This window comes from Limanda limanda, chromosome 14 (assembly GCF_963576545.1).
Source record: "Limanda limanda chromosome 14, fLimLim1.1, whole genome shotgun sequence".
NCBI lineage: Eukaryota > Metazoa > Chordata > Actinopteri > Pleuronectiformes > Pleuronectidae > Limanda > Limanda limanda.
Genome location: NC_083649.1, coordinates 8,418,654 through 8,437,213, shown reverse-complemented (window position 1 = coordinate 8,437,213; position 18,560 = coordinate 8,418,654). Strand labels below are relative to the sequence as shown.

Sequence of the window (18,560 nt, the reverse complement as noted above, 5' to 3'; positions counted from 1 at the left end):
GAATTGTTCTTTTGCTCTGTTGTGTTACACACTGGTGACTGATGTGAGCCGAGCTTGGATGCTCATTAAGTAAAAAGATTTTCAAAGTGTCTCTGCAGCAGTCGTCTCTGTTTGTTCTGACCTTTAGACCACAACTGCTAGTTTACTTGCACATAACTGTGTTGGTCAAAGAGAACCTTTAAAATGTATTTATTAACAAGTCTACTTTTTATATTTAGTGGTCTTTTTGCATATACACAACAGAAATCGGATTAAAGTTTTCTCTATCTGCAAATTAATAATTTCAAAATATCAAATTTAAATTGTTGACTTTTTATCGACTGTTTTTTCCTCCAGAGTATTTTATAGCATGTTGTGTGATCTCATTCCGATTTAGTGTTGCTCATGTCTACCCTGTGTGTATCCCTAGGTGGACTATCAGAGCCCGAGTTACCCACAAGTCCAGTATCCGCACCTGGAATAACTCTAAAGGAGAGGGCAAGCTCTTCTCCTTTGAGATAGTGGATGAGAGTGTGAGTACAGGAGTGGAGAGGTCTTCATATCGGTTTATTGCCAACATATGTCAACATATGTCACACATGGCTGTTTTATTTTTATTCATGCCACGAAATGTCTTTAATGAAATGTGCTTGTCAACAGGGAGAAATCAGGGTCACAGCATTCAAAAATGAGGTGGACAAGTTTTTCTCTTTAGTGGAGCAAGGCAAGGTGAGCAGCTCCCACTCCCACATATCCATCCACACTTTAGGCGATAACAGTCTCTTGGAAAGCTCACAAAAACGATAACGTCTGCATGCACTTTACCCAGGATGGCTGGAAGCTGCAAGTAAATGTTTTACTAGCGTTACTTCGAAAGGAAAACAGCCGCCTTAGTTATTAACTCGAGACTCATTTTGTCAAGACAATATCTTCATTCATAGAGGAATTCATAGACAGTCAAACAAGAGTATAATTTGTAAAGTAGTGTCTAATAAACCGCTTCTGCAAAATTCCCCCATGCCTGCTGGACTTCTGTCCAATCACTGAGCCACATGCAGGTAGTGGAGAATTTTGTGGAAGGGATTTATTTAGTCATATTTTACTGAAATATATGTGTTTGAGACATATTGAGCAGTTTGGTGGATAATATTTTATTGTTTCGCTGTTGTTAAAATGTCTGGTTATCTTGTGGCTGCCAGTGTGGCAGGTTGTGTTCTCTGTGGAGTATGCATATAAAGTTTGTCTCCCAAGCTGTTATCAGAGCTGCACTGGACTTCGCAGCTCCTCCGTGTTTTTTCCGGAAGGACGTGCATATTTCCGAGTGTTTCTACAGACTTTACCTGCCTCACCCACTAGTATACAGTCAGGGGATCTCCACTGGTTTCAGTGTTTCAGACTGTTGGGCTTTTGTGATTGATACAGAGATAATATCTTTAGATCCTCTAAGGTTTTGTTTTTTATCTCTCATTACACAATAACCACATTTCCTTTAGCAATTTGAAGAAATTAATGGTCACTGTAATCATTCTCTCTTGGACAAAACCCACTGTCCTCATTGTGTGCAAAAATATATACTTAACTTTTACCAGTCAGACTAAAGTCTTATTATGTCTCTGTCCCAGAAATGTAACTCCCAAGGATGCATCTTTCAGTTGTGTCTCTAAAAGAGGATGTCTTCACAGAGAGCACTTGTCTGATGCACTTCACCTTAAATCAATCCAAGACTAAATGTCACCCAAATTATATCATTGGGCTCCAACAGGATTTCACCTGTGCTGTATGCATGTAACTACATCGAGCACTTCTGTGCTCGAGAAGTGCTCGATGTAGACCGGTACAGAAGACTGAGGGGCCTCACAATCTCATGTGTTAACATGTTGTAAAGAGACAGTCTGCATAAACACAAAGAGCCAATTTAGTACGAAGAAAGTGAACTTTAGAAGGAAATTACATGATTATATATGTTTAGAAAATTGTTCAATTTCTTTTCTTGGCGCCAGTCCAGTGGAAATCCATAAGGAGCCAGTTAAAATCTGATCCACTGGTCAAATGAGCCTGTGAGGAAAAAGCTTATGTTGACGAGCGTGTGTTTGTGTTGGAGCAGACATCACAGTGAGAGGCACACAGAGCAGATGGGTCTGAACTTTACAAATTGTCAAATATTCAGTCATGGAAAACAACTTAGACCTCCAGAGGCTTCTTTGTCTTAGTAACAGTTTCGGTCGTCACACCACAAGGAGAATGATCAATAACTCTCACAACATATATTGTATCTATCTAAGATTAGAAAACGTCCAATAAGAGCTTATATGGAGGAAACTTTTAGCCAAAACACTTGGTGGAAGAGTCTCAGAGGCAGTCATTGCTAATAGCATCATCTTTCAACCAGAGGTCCCTGGTTCAAGATCTCATGTCAGAAAGCATCTGCTTCCCTGTCCCTTTAATAAAGAATGTATTGCCTATCACCTCAAGCTGCTGTTTCATAACTGAAAATGACGGTGACCTCTGACCCGGCTCTAAGGCGGGTCAGAGGTCACCCTCATTTTCAGTAAGTCTTTACACCTAGTAAGTCAAGGGCTCGCCATATTTTGAATTGAATTGGTTAGATAATAAAAGCACCATTAGTTGACAAAAGATAAAGTTGAATGTAAGATTGAGGTGTATAGATTCATGATGACACAGTCAGAGAGCAGATTATAGACGTCACCAGTGTCACTAACAAACCCTCAGAACATGTGCTTGGCATGTTTCCCTCTATCTGTGCAGTTGCAGCCAGGTAGAACACATGTTAAAGCCCACGCTCAATTCAGTCTGTCCCACAGAGCTATATGACTCAATTAACCCCGGCCATCATTTCGTTAGTTGCACTGATTCAGGTATCAGCAACTAGCAGTGACTCCCAACGCAGCCCCAGATCCAATTTGTGCCATATGCCCTTCAAAGATAAATAAAGGGATGAATCCGTCTTCCCCTTCGTGGTCTGATTATTGACGGAATAGCGAGTCGGTGTGACTGGCTCCGACTGGCTCCGACTGGCCCAAGTGCTTATCACATTAGTTTCATGCTCCTATCTTTGTGTGGGGTAAATCAGAGAGAAGTGAAGGGGAGAGAGTGGGCCACAGATACAAACTCAGAGAGAGAGAGAGAGAGAGAGATAATGGATGGTGAGCTGGAAGAGTAAATGAAGAAGTGTGCCCTGCAGATCGAGTTTAAATTGTGCTGTTTAGCACACTTGCTCACAGCAGCTGCTTATTTTCTGGTGAATTAGAGAAGTGATGGGGCTGATATGACACCACATCTTAAATGGACTTTTTTCATTTCTATTGGGAGGTTTTGGGGAAATAACATTTCCTTGGCAGGATCAATAAAGTGGTCGCTCAATCGGATCAGTCATAGTTGCTCCGGATTTACGGGAAAATAACCATTTTGATTACCTGTAATTGTACTACGCCATCACATCTCATCCCATCTGTTCCCTACAGGTGTACTACATCTCCAAGGCTACGCTGAAGCCGGCCAACATGAAGTACACCACAGTGAAGAACGACTATGAGATGACCCTCCAGGCCAATTCGTCCATTGTGTTGTGTGATGACAGCCAGGGAGTCCCCACACTGAACTGTGACTTTGTGCCCATCGCCGAGCTGGAAAACAGAGACAATGACGCCATCGTTGGTAAGACATGTTCATCTGTGAGACCTAATTTCTACATTTCATACGCCAATAAAAGAGCAACTAAACAGTGAGTGAGCAGGTAAAGTCTCAAGTCAATTGGGACTCCATCTGAGGAGCTAAATATTCAATCACAATCAAATCCCCACAATGTTAACAATCATCTAATCGAGAGGTATGTGTCAAGCCAATGACTCTCTTTGTTCAGAAAATATGACTCACGATATTTGTTTATTCAATATACTCTAAAGCAACCTGCTCTGCTCTATCTGTTGGAAGTTCTAACTCGCAAAAACGTTTCCCTCCTGCCACAGAGCTTCAGGTCCTGCTGCCAGACACAGAAAACAAGTTCTGGGGTGTTGGTTTAGAGCAAGGGGACCTGAGACAATAAGGAAATATAAATAGTACAGCTGTCATTGACGTCATCAGAGCAGCACAACACAACGATGGCACAGAAAATAGTGATTGTTCTGACATGACATAGTTGCTCAAAGATGTCTTTCTTCCGCAAAGTGGTCCATGACTAATGTGAGAGGCAATGGGGGAGATGTGACAATCATGTAGCGGTTGGATGAGAGAATATTACAGCCCGAAGTCTTATACACAGATTGTCAGGTGCAGCTGAGGACTTTGCTTGACAGCTACTTCCGTAAAGACCCCAAGGCAAACATTGGGTTGAGAGAATTTTCCAACGACTACTGAACGGTATACGTTTGTTTTACCTTTTTAAATGCCAATGAAATCAACTCGTCAAAATCTTCTCAAACGCTGATGATGATAATTATGTGAGCACCCTGAGGATTTAGCAATAATTTTGTGTAAATTACAATTCCTAATTTATTCAGATTAGTTTGGCATTATGACATCTGGTGAAAATAGTGTCTATCTCTGTGGAGAGAGTCAGAATATCCATGCATGACTGGGCCAACAGGTTTGGACCATTCGGGTGTTGTGTTTGTTCTCATAACAAAAACTGGTGAATGCCCAAATTCTTTATAATCCCTGGTATGAGTCTGTTGAGCAATCATGACATTTCACCTTGTTTAGTTTTTTTATATCAAAGAACTTATTAAAAAAACATCAATCAGTTAAGACCTATCAATAATGACAGAACCCATATTTGAGAAAAACTTATGTGACGTGTACTTTACCTTTTCAGTTTGGCCCATGTCCCATCCATTAACATGAAGTAGGCAGGATTTATTAGCTATACTGCAGGCAGCCACCAGGGGGTGATGGAGATGGTTTGTTGTCCATCTCTATTAACAGTCTGTGATATACTGTAAACATGTTTGTTATCAGCTGAACCATCTCTCTGCTCCGTCAATGCAGACACTTAAATACCATTGTTGAATATAAAACAAAAGTTAATAGACAGACTTATGCCTGTCAGTGGTGAACCAGATATCATGGAGGAAAACATCACGACTGGGTTCGGGGGAGGGTTAATTCAGGCAGACAGTACCGAGGGAAGATAAAGAGAGGATGATGCTCATTCCACTGTTTTAGTTGGGGTGCCTGCCCTCTGTGCCTGACAGGGGCGTCTTATCTCTGCGACAGGTAAATTGGGACGGTCCATGTGTAGATTGGGGTTGAACGTGGTGATTCAACGATGTGCTGAATGTTATTAGTGATATGATGCACATGTCGGATAGTGGTGTCTCTGCAGGTTTGGCAATTAGGATGTAATTTTTTTTAAACTTTAGAATTTATTGTATTTTTAGAAACTGGTCTGTGAAGGAGATGTTTGTCTTTACCAGTTTTATTTTAATACAGATTTTTGGTAAGAATACAGAAAACAATACAGGTTTTAGATCACTTCTGAGAAAAAAAAAGCCCCTGTTTCTTCAACAACACAATCTAAACTGTAATAAGAAAGTGGCATCGTTTCTCTAATGTAATCAAACATGATCACAGATCTGAAATCTGACATGGTGCTTGACAGTTTCTGATACTTGGTGTTCAAACACATTTCAGTCTGTACCCAACAGATAACAGGTTTTCAAAGCAAGAGGAACACGTGCTAAAGAAGAGTGAGAATGGGAGGAAGAAGCTCGGCTTAAAGGGGAAATTATTGCTCTTCTGATTCTCCATGGGTTTGAAGTGGCATTTCTCTCCACACATATCAGCACAGGTCCATGTGGCCTCTTGTGCCTGTGATCTAACATACAGATGGGAGTGTTGAATTGCATATTTGAATAGTTTTTTTTAACTTCTCTCGCATACGGTCATGAAAAACATACAGCAACTCCTGGGTCGCAGCACATGGAAGGCTATTGATTCTTTTAAGTGCTGGACATGCCATAATGGAGAACTTAATGGTCGAATCTACTGAGTTTTGAGCACTGTGGGTTTATATTTGAGGAGTAATAATACATGATTACATTAGCTTTGAGAAATACAGGGCAGCACAGCAGAGCATTACACAAGTTAAGGGATGCACTGAGCGGTTTACCTAGAGGAGTGTGTTTCCGTCGGTCGCAGAGGGGCAGCGTTACATGTCCCGGGCATCATCTGTTGTCTCTCCCTTCACACGCTCTCCACTTACTCTCTCTCCGCTCCTTTGTTAAATAGGGGATTATAACATGGTAATGAGAACTGTCAGCCTGTTCCTGTGGTGATAATGGAGTTCAGAGGTGGGTGACATCGTTTCAATCATAATGGAATTAAGGAGAGCGGGGAGAGTGGAGACAGAGAGCAGGCGAGGACTAGGAGGCGTGGGTTTAAAAAAAAAGGTTAGCAGACGGGAGGATGGAGTTCAGAGCATGACCGGTTTCAAAAGTCTATATTATAATTCTGTCCAGTCATCTTATCCAACGCGGGCACTAGTCTGATGGCATGAGATGATCGACAGAAAATTAATCACCACAATAGTCATCATTGTTAAGCCATTTGAAAGTGCCCTGTGGCATTTCTCTAGCTAGGATGAAGACATAGACAATTTTTTTAACTTTCTCTGCATACGATTGAATTTGTGTATATATATATATATACAGTATGTCTCCTATGTTTTCATGTGAACTATGCAAAATCATATTTGTAAACTCTGCCAAGGAGGTTATATTTTTGCCCCTGTCCGTTTGTTTGTTCGTCGTTTGTCAGAAATACACAAAAACAGCTGAATGGATTTCCCCCAAACGTTGGGATGGGAGATGGGCCATAAAAGACCCAATACAATTTTTGTGTGGATCGGGACAGAGGGGCGGATCAGGGAATAGGACAAAATCTGTCATCTTTAGGGACTGATATTTATGAGTGCAGGCAATGTGGTGTGGCTTGATTGAATTTAAGGAGAGCAGTTGGCCTTGGCGGAGGTATGCGCTCTACTTAGTGCCATTCTATTTATACAAAAATGTGCTTTGGAAATTGATTCTCCTCGTTCTGATTATTAGTCATGGTGGTCCACCTCAGCAGTGACTGCTCCTCAGTGCAGTAATCCTGAATGAAGTGTTTAGGCCTTGAGCCTGACAGGAAACATGAATGAGGAATGAGTTTGTTTGTTGTGATCTGGAATATGGGCCTGGGTGTTAGCCAGCCTGATATGACATTTATGTCAGTCTGCAGCAACTTTGCAATATCAAAGGGCCGTCAATTCTCTTTACTGCTCATGTTGTGATAATAATTCACATAATGTCGAAAATATCTAGGGGGCCTTTTTACTCTTGATACCATATATAGACATTTCAAAAGGCTCTGTTCACATAACACACTGTTTTATTATTTTTCTACTGTCTCTGAAATCATATTTGACTCCCTGTATCCATGAGGAGTTATGGACAAACACCTCTCTAATAATTGTCTCCCTCCTCAGATGTTATCGGTGTCTGTAAGAGTGTGGAGGATGTATCCCGGATCACCACGAAGGCCAGCAGAGAAGTCTCCAAGAGGGCCCTCAGCCTAATAGACACAACAGGCAAAGTGGTGACAGTCACACTGTGGGGAGAGGAGGTAACAACTATAATCCTTCTATCTGTCTCCCTGCTCTCCCTCTGCATCCTGGGAGGGTTTTTTAATGTAAAAACATGTGTTGAGCAGACTGTAATTAATCGTGTGTTTATAAAGGTGTCCATGCGTGTATGTATCCGTGTCAGTGAACATAGCACAACGGTGTGTGTGCTCTTGCATGCAGAGTGGTTTGATTGCGTTTCCTGGGCCGTAAAATTTAGATCGGTCAAATCCTTCCCGTGACCTTCGGGAGTGTTTTGGACCGTGGTCCCTGATTTGAGAAAAAGGGCTAAATAACTCTCGAATGTGCAAGAAATGATGCTATTCTTCTCTAAGCTCATTCAATCAGCAAGAGATAATTCCTCCTCTTTGCTAAAATCAAAAAATGATTTTCAAATTAACTTGTAGGTTGTCCAATTATCAAAGCAAACTACACCGCGCATTGCTTTCCAGGCTGCAGGCGTACACCGAACATACAAGAGACAATAACACAACTGCTTTTGCTGTCTCTTGTGTTCAGAATGTCTCTCCTCATTGACACAGTTTTGCTTTTTCTTTCTCCAGGCAGAGAAGTTTGACGGCAGCCAGGAGCCCGTGGTCGTTATCAAAGGGGCTCGCGTGTCTGATTTCGGAGGCAGATCTCTCTCTGCCTCGTTCGGCTCGACAGTCATGGTCAACCCAGACATACCAGAGGCCTTTAGACTGAGGACCTGGTGAGTCAGTGGTGTGCAGCGCTCACACAAACATGAACCCACTCAAAACACACATAGAAATGTTTATACAGAGTTGTCATGCTGGCATGTACAGTGTGCATGGACACTTACCACAAAACATATGTGTAAACATAATGATATCACTCTAATAATAAACACTAAACCCACACACACTCACATGGGAACTTCATTGCAAAGCCCTGATGATCACGTGTCAGGAAACTGGTGACGTGTGCCTCATTAGTCCCAGCGGGTCTCTAGACAGGATTGGATGGTTTGAATAAAAGAAAAGCAGAACGCGGATATTTCTGGATTCTCGCGACGAGCAACATCAAACTGGATTCCAGGTCCTGTGGAGGGTTTTGAATTATGACTCATACGCTCATTAGGGCTGATGCCAAGTCTGGCCACCGCTGAAAAGAATGGCCCTTTTTCCCTCTTCATTACATGTGTGTGTGTATATATAAGGGTTCAGTGTGCATGTGATTGCCTCAGAGTTACATGGAAATCTCTTCTTATAGAATTGAATGTAAAAACATCCTCATTGCTTCAGTGTGAATGCAGTAAATAAAGGGGCATGCATCATGGTACCTGAGGGCATTGTTGTGTTCAGTCTTTCACTCGTTCTAATAATCTACCTTTGAGGAGAAGCAGTGAATGATTGACAATAATTGTTTTTCATCGGGAAACACAAAGAGCCTCTGTCTGACTCGAGTTCCTGTGGCGATGTGGTGCGTTGTGGGATTGTTTTGACCGGGCTCGCTCTTACTTGAAAGAAAGTGATGAAGTTGGATGATGCCTTGATTAGATTGTTCTGCTCATCTAGAATACAGAGCAGGAGTCGCACTGATGCATTAAGATTTTAAAGGGCATGTTTAAAAAGGTAGATAAGTGAAGAGATGAAGTGGGCAGACAAGAGCACAGATGGATGAGTTTTTTTCCTCTCCTCTTTCCCCGAGTGTATATGGCCTGAAATATATTTCGAGATAAAAGGCTGATTGATGTGTGAAGGCATGTCGACAGCAGTCAGCATGTCAGATAAAAGAGATGGCAGAGTACAGATGCAGTGGCTGTAAATCAGTTCAGTCAGAGATTAAGGGGGAAATTCAGTCACGGCTAAAGATGGTTTCTTTAGATAGCAATAGACAAATACAGTGTCATGTGTAACACAACTCAGTATCTCCTTCAGAGGAAAACTCAAGGTGTATTAATACAGCATACAGCGTGCTCATATAAACAAACAGACTTGCTTCTACAACCCCTTTTAAAAAAAAGATAGAATCGCTCATATACGACTAATATAATGTGTACCCTTTGTCATACAATAAGAAGAATCGCTCGTATACGACTAATATAAACAGTGCATGCTCTGTAATATAATAACCTCAGTATGAAGGATCATTATATCTGCTAGCTTTGTGTTTTTCTTTATGATTATCAACCCCTCCCTCTTTTATTTTCTTCCTTCTCTCTGTCTCCCTATACTTGAAATAATGTATGTCATGGTTCACATGTATGAATCTCTATGTTTAGTTTTGATGCACAAGCGTGTTTGCGCATAACTTTATTTGCCTGTGTTCTCCGTGTGTGTTCATGTGCAGGTACGACTCGGATGGCTTCGCTCTCAACAGCCAATCCCTGACCAGCTCGTGGTCAGCGAGCAGCGGAATGAAGATCAACTGGAAAACACTGAGTGACGTGAAGAACGAAAGCATGGGACACGGAGAGAAGGTACGGTGCACATAGGCCCACATGCAAACTGTACATACACATATCAGGGAATTAGTTCTTGCACTTAAAGTTACGAGAAATCCTTATCCAGGTGGTAGAACAAGCAACTCCTCTAGTTCTTATTGCTGAAGCCTAAATTGCCCCTAAAGTGCCATTGTTGAATGTGAATATGAATCTGTATTATAAAGCGTTTTGTGTGGTCCATTAGACTAGAAAATGCGATATATAACGCAGTTCATTTATCATTTACCATTTGAAGATAAAGTGGTGGAAATTGCAAGCAGTGAAGACGTAATCTAAGGTTTTATGTCTTCATTTCACTGAATACATTGCATATATGTTTAGTATTTCTGTTTCATTGGCTCTTTTATCGCTCTGCGTAACTCAAGGTTTGATTTTTGAGTTTTAGATTGACTCAGCCTTTTGTATTTGAGTCAGAGAAAAGGGAGATCTACAGTAGATCAATAAAACCACGAGGTGTGTAAGAACAAAAAAACGAAACCTTTTTTATTTCTGCTGCAGTTTTAGTTGGATCACTGAGGCAACTCGACAAAAACTTTGGCTGGAAACAGATTTTGGTGTGAGCCAGTAAATCCCTCTGTCACTCAGGCAGCTGGCTGCTGTTTAAAACAAGAAAGGGGACAAACCACACACAGGTGACGTCATACCAGCAAAGCTACGGTACAACAGAATGAGACCACAGGAAATCTTTCAGTGTTGTTGGACAAGCATGGTAAACACTGTCCCTCAGAATCAAAGGATTAGAACTTCACTGGTCTGAACCAACGTTTCACAGTCGCACCACAACAGCTCCTTCACGTTTATGGTCTTTGACTTAAGAGTAAATCATCTTGAGCTCTTTCACTTACTTACGCTTACTATGTAGCCATACATACAGTATTCAGCTCAATTACCTTCTAACAGGGGCTTGTCAAAATGTAGTTTTGGAAAGAATCGAAAACTCCACTTCCGTAAATCAGTCCCAGCCGCCGGTGCCATTGAGCACTGTTCGCCTGTTTATTCAAATTCTATTCATATTGAACATTTTACCAATCAACCCAAATTCTACACTACCATTCCTCCGGCCCATAACAATACACAAGCCAAGTTTGAAGCTGATAAGATGATTGGTTCTTGTGATCTGCCTTGTACACACAGGCAGACAGATCTTTGGAATTGTCGGATAGACCACAAAGTAGAACACTGACATCAGGTGTGCTTTAAACGCCCACTTCTGAACATCAGTAAACACAAATGTTAATTTATGTTTTGGGGCTTTTTAAGTTGGTTTGTTTTCTCAGCCACACAGAGATCAGCCCGAAAGCCTCTTATTCAAACTATCGCAGATAATATTCAGTGAACAGACACAGGTTTAGTGATTTATAAGACCGACTGCTTCCTCGTCTCATTTCAATGTAAGCACTTTGACAAACACAAACCCAGAGTCTGTCTTCCATTCACGGTAAACAGAGCAGCTCTCGGTTTTACTTTGCTATGACGTCGTGGATTAGTATCACGGTTCTAGCAAAGTGAACATATTGACTGAAATTAATGACCTGCCATCCGTGGTTGCAGTAGCATGTGTAGAAGTATAACTGTTTAATTAGCTCTATTTTTCAGAGTAGTCTCCATCATTCCTCATATATAATTAGAAGCCACATATGGGTAGCTCCTGCATCAATGTCATTTCTCATAAGAATTTCTAATTACGTGTTGGAGGTGGAGGAAGCCTGAGGGCATAACATTACCAGAAGGGATGTGGCGCGGGCTGAGAACCCGGTAGAGTGAGAAGGTGTGGAAGAGCCAGGCAGAGCCACCTCCTCTGACAAAGCTGTGTTGAAGGATGGAAGGAAACAAGGCCACAGGAAGAACAGGAGTGTGGAGACAAAGAGAGACAAGTGTCAAGGCATGTTAAGGGGACAGGTAGAGATTGGTTTGGAACACATAACTGGCAGAAGTGAGGGAAGGAGATGAAAGGTGAGAGTGTGTAAATAATTCAAGCTCTTATTTCTTCCCTCCTCTTTTAGTCTCTTTCCTTATTCTTTATCTGCCTGTGCTTTGTTCCCCCCCAAACGCTTCTGTAATTGAACGCCTTTAAGGAGGACGTCTGTCACATTCTCTCAGGCTGCTTCTGTTCTAATAATGAAATCCAAATCATTAGCTTCTACTTTGAAGCGATCTAATTTGACATTCCACCTGTTTGCCTCCATGTACTGTTTGTGTGAGGCTGGTGTGTACAAGCCATTTCTAATTAATGTGCGTGTGCGTGTGTGTGTGTTTGGGACAAGCATTAAAGTTGGCATGTGCAGCCACGTCAATTATGTGAGGAAGATTTTCACTTGGTTGCCCTTCCACATACAAATTTTAATTGCATTTAGGTGCCAGAAGGTGACACAGGAATTTTCTGTGATAAGAATGAAAACTATTTTCTGTGTGTGTTTGAATCTTTAGGTCGGTCGGCGCACATACTTTTACGTTTGTGTGCTTGAGCATTTTTTTTTTGGTGTATCTGTTATTGCGTGCAGCGTTAGTCACGCTGATCTTCCTGGTTCTCCACAGCATGCTTAAGGTTAAGACTTTGCCCCAAGGCGTCTGTGTACACACTGGAATTTAGAGGGAGAGGGAAAAACACACTCACAAGGAGAAGAGGAGAGATGATGGCAAGTCCAGGGGGATTTATTTAGAGTGGTTTTGTTGTGATGGCAGAGCCACGGTCCAGATCCTGCCGACCTCCATCCTCATATTCTCTGTAGCATCTGCCAACGTGACGAGCCGTGAACCAGCCTCGACCAAAGGCATCCTGTGCTTTTCCTCCCGCCATGTCCACCCTCCCACCACCTTCCCCGCCCCTCGCCTTCCCACCTCTCCAGGCTCCCAGCGATCTCATCTGCCCAAGTCTAAAATGTGATGAGGCAGGCACATGGGCAGGAACATGGGAGCGGAGTGTTGAGGAGGGGAGGGCTATTGCTAACGGGAGAATTTCTCCTAATTAATAAAACCTTCTGAGTAAGTGTTTTTTTGGAAGGGGTGATCTTGCTGTGTGGCATGGGTACTGGGTAGATGGATGGATGGGTGGACAGATTATGATGCTGTGAGTCAGGGTTTGCTCGCGGGAAGAGAGTGTCAGAGAGCTCTAAGTCTGACTGACAGTATCTGTAGAGGTCGTGGGGACGAAGGACTCATCATCAACCATCTCGCAAGGAAGGCAGACAACACAATGGTCTTTTCACATTCAATGCTCTTACCGAACACTTCACTCAAACTGAGGGTTGTATAACAAAGGAGCAGCAATACTCAGTCAGTGTGTGTTTGTGTGAATTTGGCCTATATCCTAAAGAGAGTCTTTGATGGACTCATTTAGGCCATCATTAGAAATTAGTCTGGCCCAGTTCGAGCTTGTAGTTGCTGTTGTTGAGAATGGATTTTAAAGCATTTATTTTGAATTCTGGCTGTTATTCCAACATCTTGTTTAAAGTCTGGTTAAACAAGGTTTTCTTTCTGCTTTCTTACATTCAGTGTGCAGCACATGCACATGAATCGGTTTGTGCTTGCACTTGTGCGTCTATTTGAATCCACGTGTGTTTATTTGCATGCAGACGTGTACACATGTATGTGCCTCTTCCCGATGAGACACAGTTCATCTACTTTGTGCATTCTTTATATTTATATTTATGGAAATCGAATGCTATGGAATGTTTTTCCCCCAGAATTTGTATTTCTCTCCTTTTTAGCTGTTGATTTTACCAGTGTGAGCTCTGCCGCCTGAGGTGCTAATATCTGTTTAAATTACTGCAACATCGCTGCATTTTAATTTGATTCTGTTTGACTGTGTACATTTTAATTTGAATTCATAACTGAAAGAAGTTTGTCTCCTTGTATATGCATTGCAAATGTGTAAGTTTGGGTCTTTGCATATAAACTTGCATGTTAGACGTGTCCTTGTGTGTACATTTACAACAATTTATGTATCTGTGAGGCAGAGAGATCCATCTCATCTTGCATCTATTATACATAGACTTCTCCAACTCTCCCTGCTTTCTTTTTAAACTTATCCAAGATTGTTTGGAAGTCAAATAGAGATCTGTAAACAGCGTGCATCTACCAGCTGCACTGACGTTCTGGCAACAGTTTCATGTATGATGCCAAGTTTGATCTGAGTTTATTTTTACTTTTTTCAGTGTTTCTCTCTCCTCCCGAAGCAGCATATTCATTTTCTTGAAGTTTGTCCTGTCTGCGCTAGGAGAACTTTTGTGCCTCCTCATCTCTTACATGTTTGATGAGCTTTAGTTTTTGCTGTGTTGCTACGATTTAAAGATACCAATAATCATTATTCAAGAAAACTTAACATTGAAATGAATGAGAGACCATTTGATGAGTTCATGTTTCCTTTAATCGCTGTTTGCTAATGCTGCTGTTATGTGCGTAATGGTTGTGATATCACAGATAGTATTCACATAAACCTTTCTTGTAGTGGCAGCATTATTTTTTTATGAATCGTTTAGGCTGGTTGATCTGCAGTTGCAACTCAATAGGAAAGAGTTTGTGAAGTTGGTCATTGTCCCTATGACTGTGTTGTGATTGTAACTCTTGTGCTGTGGACCAGCGATTACTCATTGTGCCTGTGCCACCTGGTATCTTGTTCATCTACCAAGATGAAGCCGCCTACATAACAAACACTTTGATGAGGTGTCTTGTTCCGGTTTATTCATTGTAGGCCTTTTAAAATTGCATCAGTGGTAGAGAAGTGTTGCTCCAGTCTTTGCGATGCCTAGTCTCCTTTTTCCAGAACACATATTAATCAAAAAGATCCATTTCTTGATTTAAAATCAGACAAAGATCATTACTCAACCAGGACCTTTTGACACTTTATTTTTTAAATAAAGTTTTAAGAATATAAGTTTTAAAATATGTCTGCTTCTAAAGCAGATGCTCTCAGCAGAAAGTAAGTGTTTCGATTTATGTCAACAGTAAAGGGGTTCTGTCGTCATCAATATCACAATTTACAATAAGACATTTTTTACTAAGAAATCCATTATCCAACATCTGTTTAATCTGTCAAATATCTGTTGCAAGGGCCTTTTGTATCAATAACAGATAACATCTTTTATGTGCTATTTAGGCTTGAACTTTTCATATGATTTACTTTTTTCACGTTGAATAGGCAACTAAATGCTGTTTTACTCAAGACTTTAAAAAATGAGTTGTTTTATTGAATTAAGGCAACGATCAGGCAACTACAAGAGCAGCTAAAGTCGTCTTTATGTTTTTAATATCTGCCAGTATGACAAGCGACTACCAAAAGAGTCCAATAAGAAAAGCTACAAGTTAAACATGGAAAGAGATGATCACTCAGTGCAAAAATAAAAGGTACAGAGCGCAACACAAACATTTTCTTTAATTAAATGGTTGTGTTCAGGTTCATTTGGTTTGGAATATTCTCCCCGCATGTAACTTGATTTGCAGGTTTGATTTCTCCTCGGCACAATATTGTGTAAAGAGGCAGCACCTGCAAATTGACTATGGCCTCTTAGACGTTCCAATTGCAGCAGTTTGATGTGATTCTGCACTTTTTATTGATCTTTCCGCTCTATCCCCATAATTAGATTTCGTCCTCTTCCATTTCCTCTCTCCATTCAGGCAGACTACTTCAGCTGTGTGGCGACGCTGCTGTTCACTCGTAAGGACACTTGTCTCTACCGGTCCTGTCCGTCTGCAGACTGCAAGAAGAAGGTTACAGACCAACAGAACGGGATGTACCGCTGCGAGAAGTGTAGCAGAGAGTTCCCCAACTTTAAATACAGATTCCTACTCTCTGTAAGTGCAGAGCGCATACAGTGCACATCATTAATGCCTGTTTGACACACATACGGTTATGCTGACTGCGAGAAATACTGTATCTTCTGTTATCACACACACACACACACACACTCAAACATGCACATAAATAATCACTCTCCCCTTCATCATCCCTGTCTGTCGAACTCTTAGGCCAACTTGGCAGACTTCGGGGATAACCAGTGGGTGACATGCTTCGAGGAGACAGCCGAGGTCTTATTAGGTCACACTGCAGAAGCACTGGGCGAGTTTAAAGACACAGTAAGACACATAAACACACACACACGCACACAAACACAGACACACTCGCTTTAAAATGTCCTCATAATGATGGTACAGAACCAAAATGTGTCCTCATAGCTATAGAAAGACAAGCACACTCACACACATACATAGTTCTGCATGAATTAGTTTGTTTATGTCTGACAAGAAAACTGACTTCAACATTTTTCCAGGAGGTCCTTACCAGATTACTGCAGTCAACATATGTGTGTGTGTTTGTTTGTGTGTTTTCCTCAGGACGAGACGGCCTTTGATGAAGTCTTCCAGAAAGCCAACTTCACGACGCACATCTTTAAAAACAGAGTCAAGCTTGAGACGTACAATGTAAGTAGCTAATAACGGGAGCACACAATAGAATTTGATACAATGCAGTGCAATTTACTTACCCAGGAATAACAGAATTGGATATAATGACATATGATTGCAAGAGCCTGATGTTTATATTTCTGGTGCTTGCAGTGTTACAGATTTTGTGTTTTGATATAAAGTACGTTGGGATCAGCAGCAGCCTTTAGGATGAACTGGTGGCGGACCAGGGTCTGAGGGAGGTTTTGTGATTTGAAGGAACCTGCTTGATTTAAAAACGTCACGGCGAATACTACAGTTGAAGAAGTGAAAATTCCCCCCGATGGTAAAACGCGTGGTACATTGCAGTGTTCTGTTGTAATTAATTAGCTGTATGCCGTCCGGGAATTCATATCAAGAAGACCGATCATCAGTTGTTATCTTCTATCTATCTGAACTTCGGTCCCAAGAAGGTAAAGCCACAAAACAAGATGCAGAATTGTAATGTAATGAGAACACCCTGTCAGTCACACAACATGAATCCAAAATCCTTTTTAATTAGCTTTACAATGACAAGGGAGTTGTTGCATAGCCAGTGTACTTTGGATACTAAAACAAATACAGCTGTGGATTCATTTCTCTTAATTAGGCGCTAATTAGCATTTAGCTATTGTCTGTCGAAGCCTAATTAACTTAATTATTCAGAAACTAATTTGCGACGGAGGGAAGATACTCTCGGTCTGAGAGGAATGATTGAGATGTAGGATGAGCGCTGAATGGTCTGTGTCCGCGCCGCAGGGAAACCGCAGTTCACCAGACATTCTTCATGGTCTGGTAAACAACATTGTCTTCAAGGAATTTCTCAAAGTCCAGGCAAAATATTGCCATTCAGTCTTTATACACTCGAGTGCACATTTTCCCGCAGATGCAAGTCTAATTTTACATACAGTGATACGTTTGGCAATGAAGAGTAATCTTACCAACTGAAGTAAAATGAGCTGGACTGTCTGTTTACAGCAAATGTCACTGCTCCACTGCTACAGACCAACTAACAAGAGAAAAGCCTGGAGCCGTCTGGCACAAGCTGGAGGCTGCCTTTTTCATTACAGCCCACAATACAGACATGTCGGGCAAAACAAACAACATACTGATATTTATTTCCTGAGATCACGGTCTTACCAGAAGTGGAGCTCACAATACAGTTTGTCCGCAGGGCTGCATTACAGGGAGAGTCATGGGGGTCATTTAAAACAAATAGTTTGGAGCACCAATGTTTTCTGTAAATTGTCCTTTGAGGAACATGAGTACACGGCAAATTTAATACAGCTTTGACATATAGACTGACAGTCTTCACAATCCACAGGCCCCACCCGGCAAATAAGGGGAATAGAAATAATAGGGTTACAGCGGCAGTTTGAAGTATTATTATGCAGCTTTTTCTCATTAAAATCAAGAGTTTAAGGCTCCTCTGGGCAAATGACACATTTTGCCAATTTTTTAAGTCAAAAAGGTAAATACATCTCCTGTAGCAGCAAGTTAGCACAAGCCTTTCTTCAAGCTCTTACTTTAGATTTCGGAAAAACTACTGATTATTGTGGCACGTGCATCAGTTTGAGCTCATCCTCCTTATAGAAGACTCCGAACTAAATCAACTAGTTAGGCCTTAATTGACTCGTTAAGACTTGTAGGGTGGACCAAGAATTGTCATTAGGAAATGTCAGCTGTTGGCATTTCCCGAGCCCATAAAATCGTCTTCAAACCTTGTGGCAGAGCTCGACAGCCACGGACCCTCCGAGCCGCCGGCTGAGGATCTGAAGATGAAGCTAAATGATGCCTGCAAAGCAAAGGAGGTCGTAAAAGAAGATATCAGAGCTCTTACAGCTTGGAATTCAAACAGTCTGGAATCTCATTAAGAAATGACAGTAGAGGGGAATGATGAAAGTTAAAACAAGATCTTGGAAGACCACACACTGAAAATTCAATTCACATGTCAACAAATCATCAAATATGTAGTTTCTCAGAAGTGCCCAGACATTTGCTAAGACTGTAATATGTTCTAATTGCTTAATTAATTAACTTTAATGAATGTATTTTTGTACAGAAGAAACTGGCAAGAAT

At 41.3% G+C, this 18,560-nt stretch overlaps 1 protein-coding gene across 2 annotated transcripts in view; it reads left to right on the top strand.

The window, feature by feature from the left end:
- Window positions 1-18,560, top strand: part of LOC133019870 (replication protein A 70 kDa DNA-binding subunit-like) — a 32,280-nt gene that overhangs the window by 8,779 nt on the left and 4,941 nt on the right. For both annotated transcript variants that reach the window (XM_061086455.1, XM_061086454.1), the window contains exons 8-16: window positions 410-512; window positions 640-708; window positions 3,462-3,654; window positions 7,463-7,599; window positions 8,161-8,309; window positions 9,911-10,040; window positions 15,678-15,854; window positions 16,029-16,136; window positions 16,395-16,481. In XM_061086455.1, coding sequence (XP_060942438.1) covers window positions 410-512; window positions 640-708; window positions 3,462-3,654; window positions 7,463-7,599; window positions 8,161-8,309; window positions 9,911-10,040; window positions 15,678-15,854; window positions 16,029-16,136; window positions 16,395-16,481 — 1,153 coding nt within the window. The remainder of the gene's footprint in view (window positions 1-409; window positions 513-639; window positions 709-3,461; window positions 3,655-7,462; window positions 7,600-8,160; window positions 8,310-9,910; window positions 10,041-15,677; window positions 15,855-16,028; window positions 16,137-16,394; window positions 16,482-18,560) is intronic.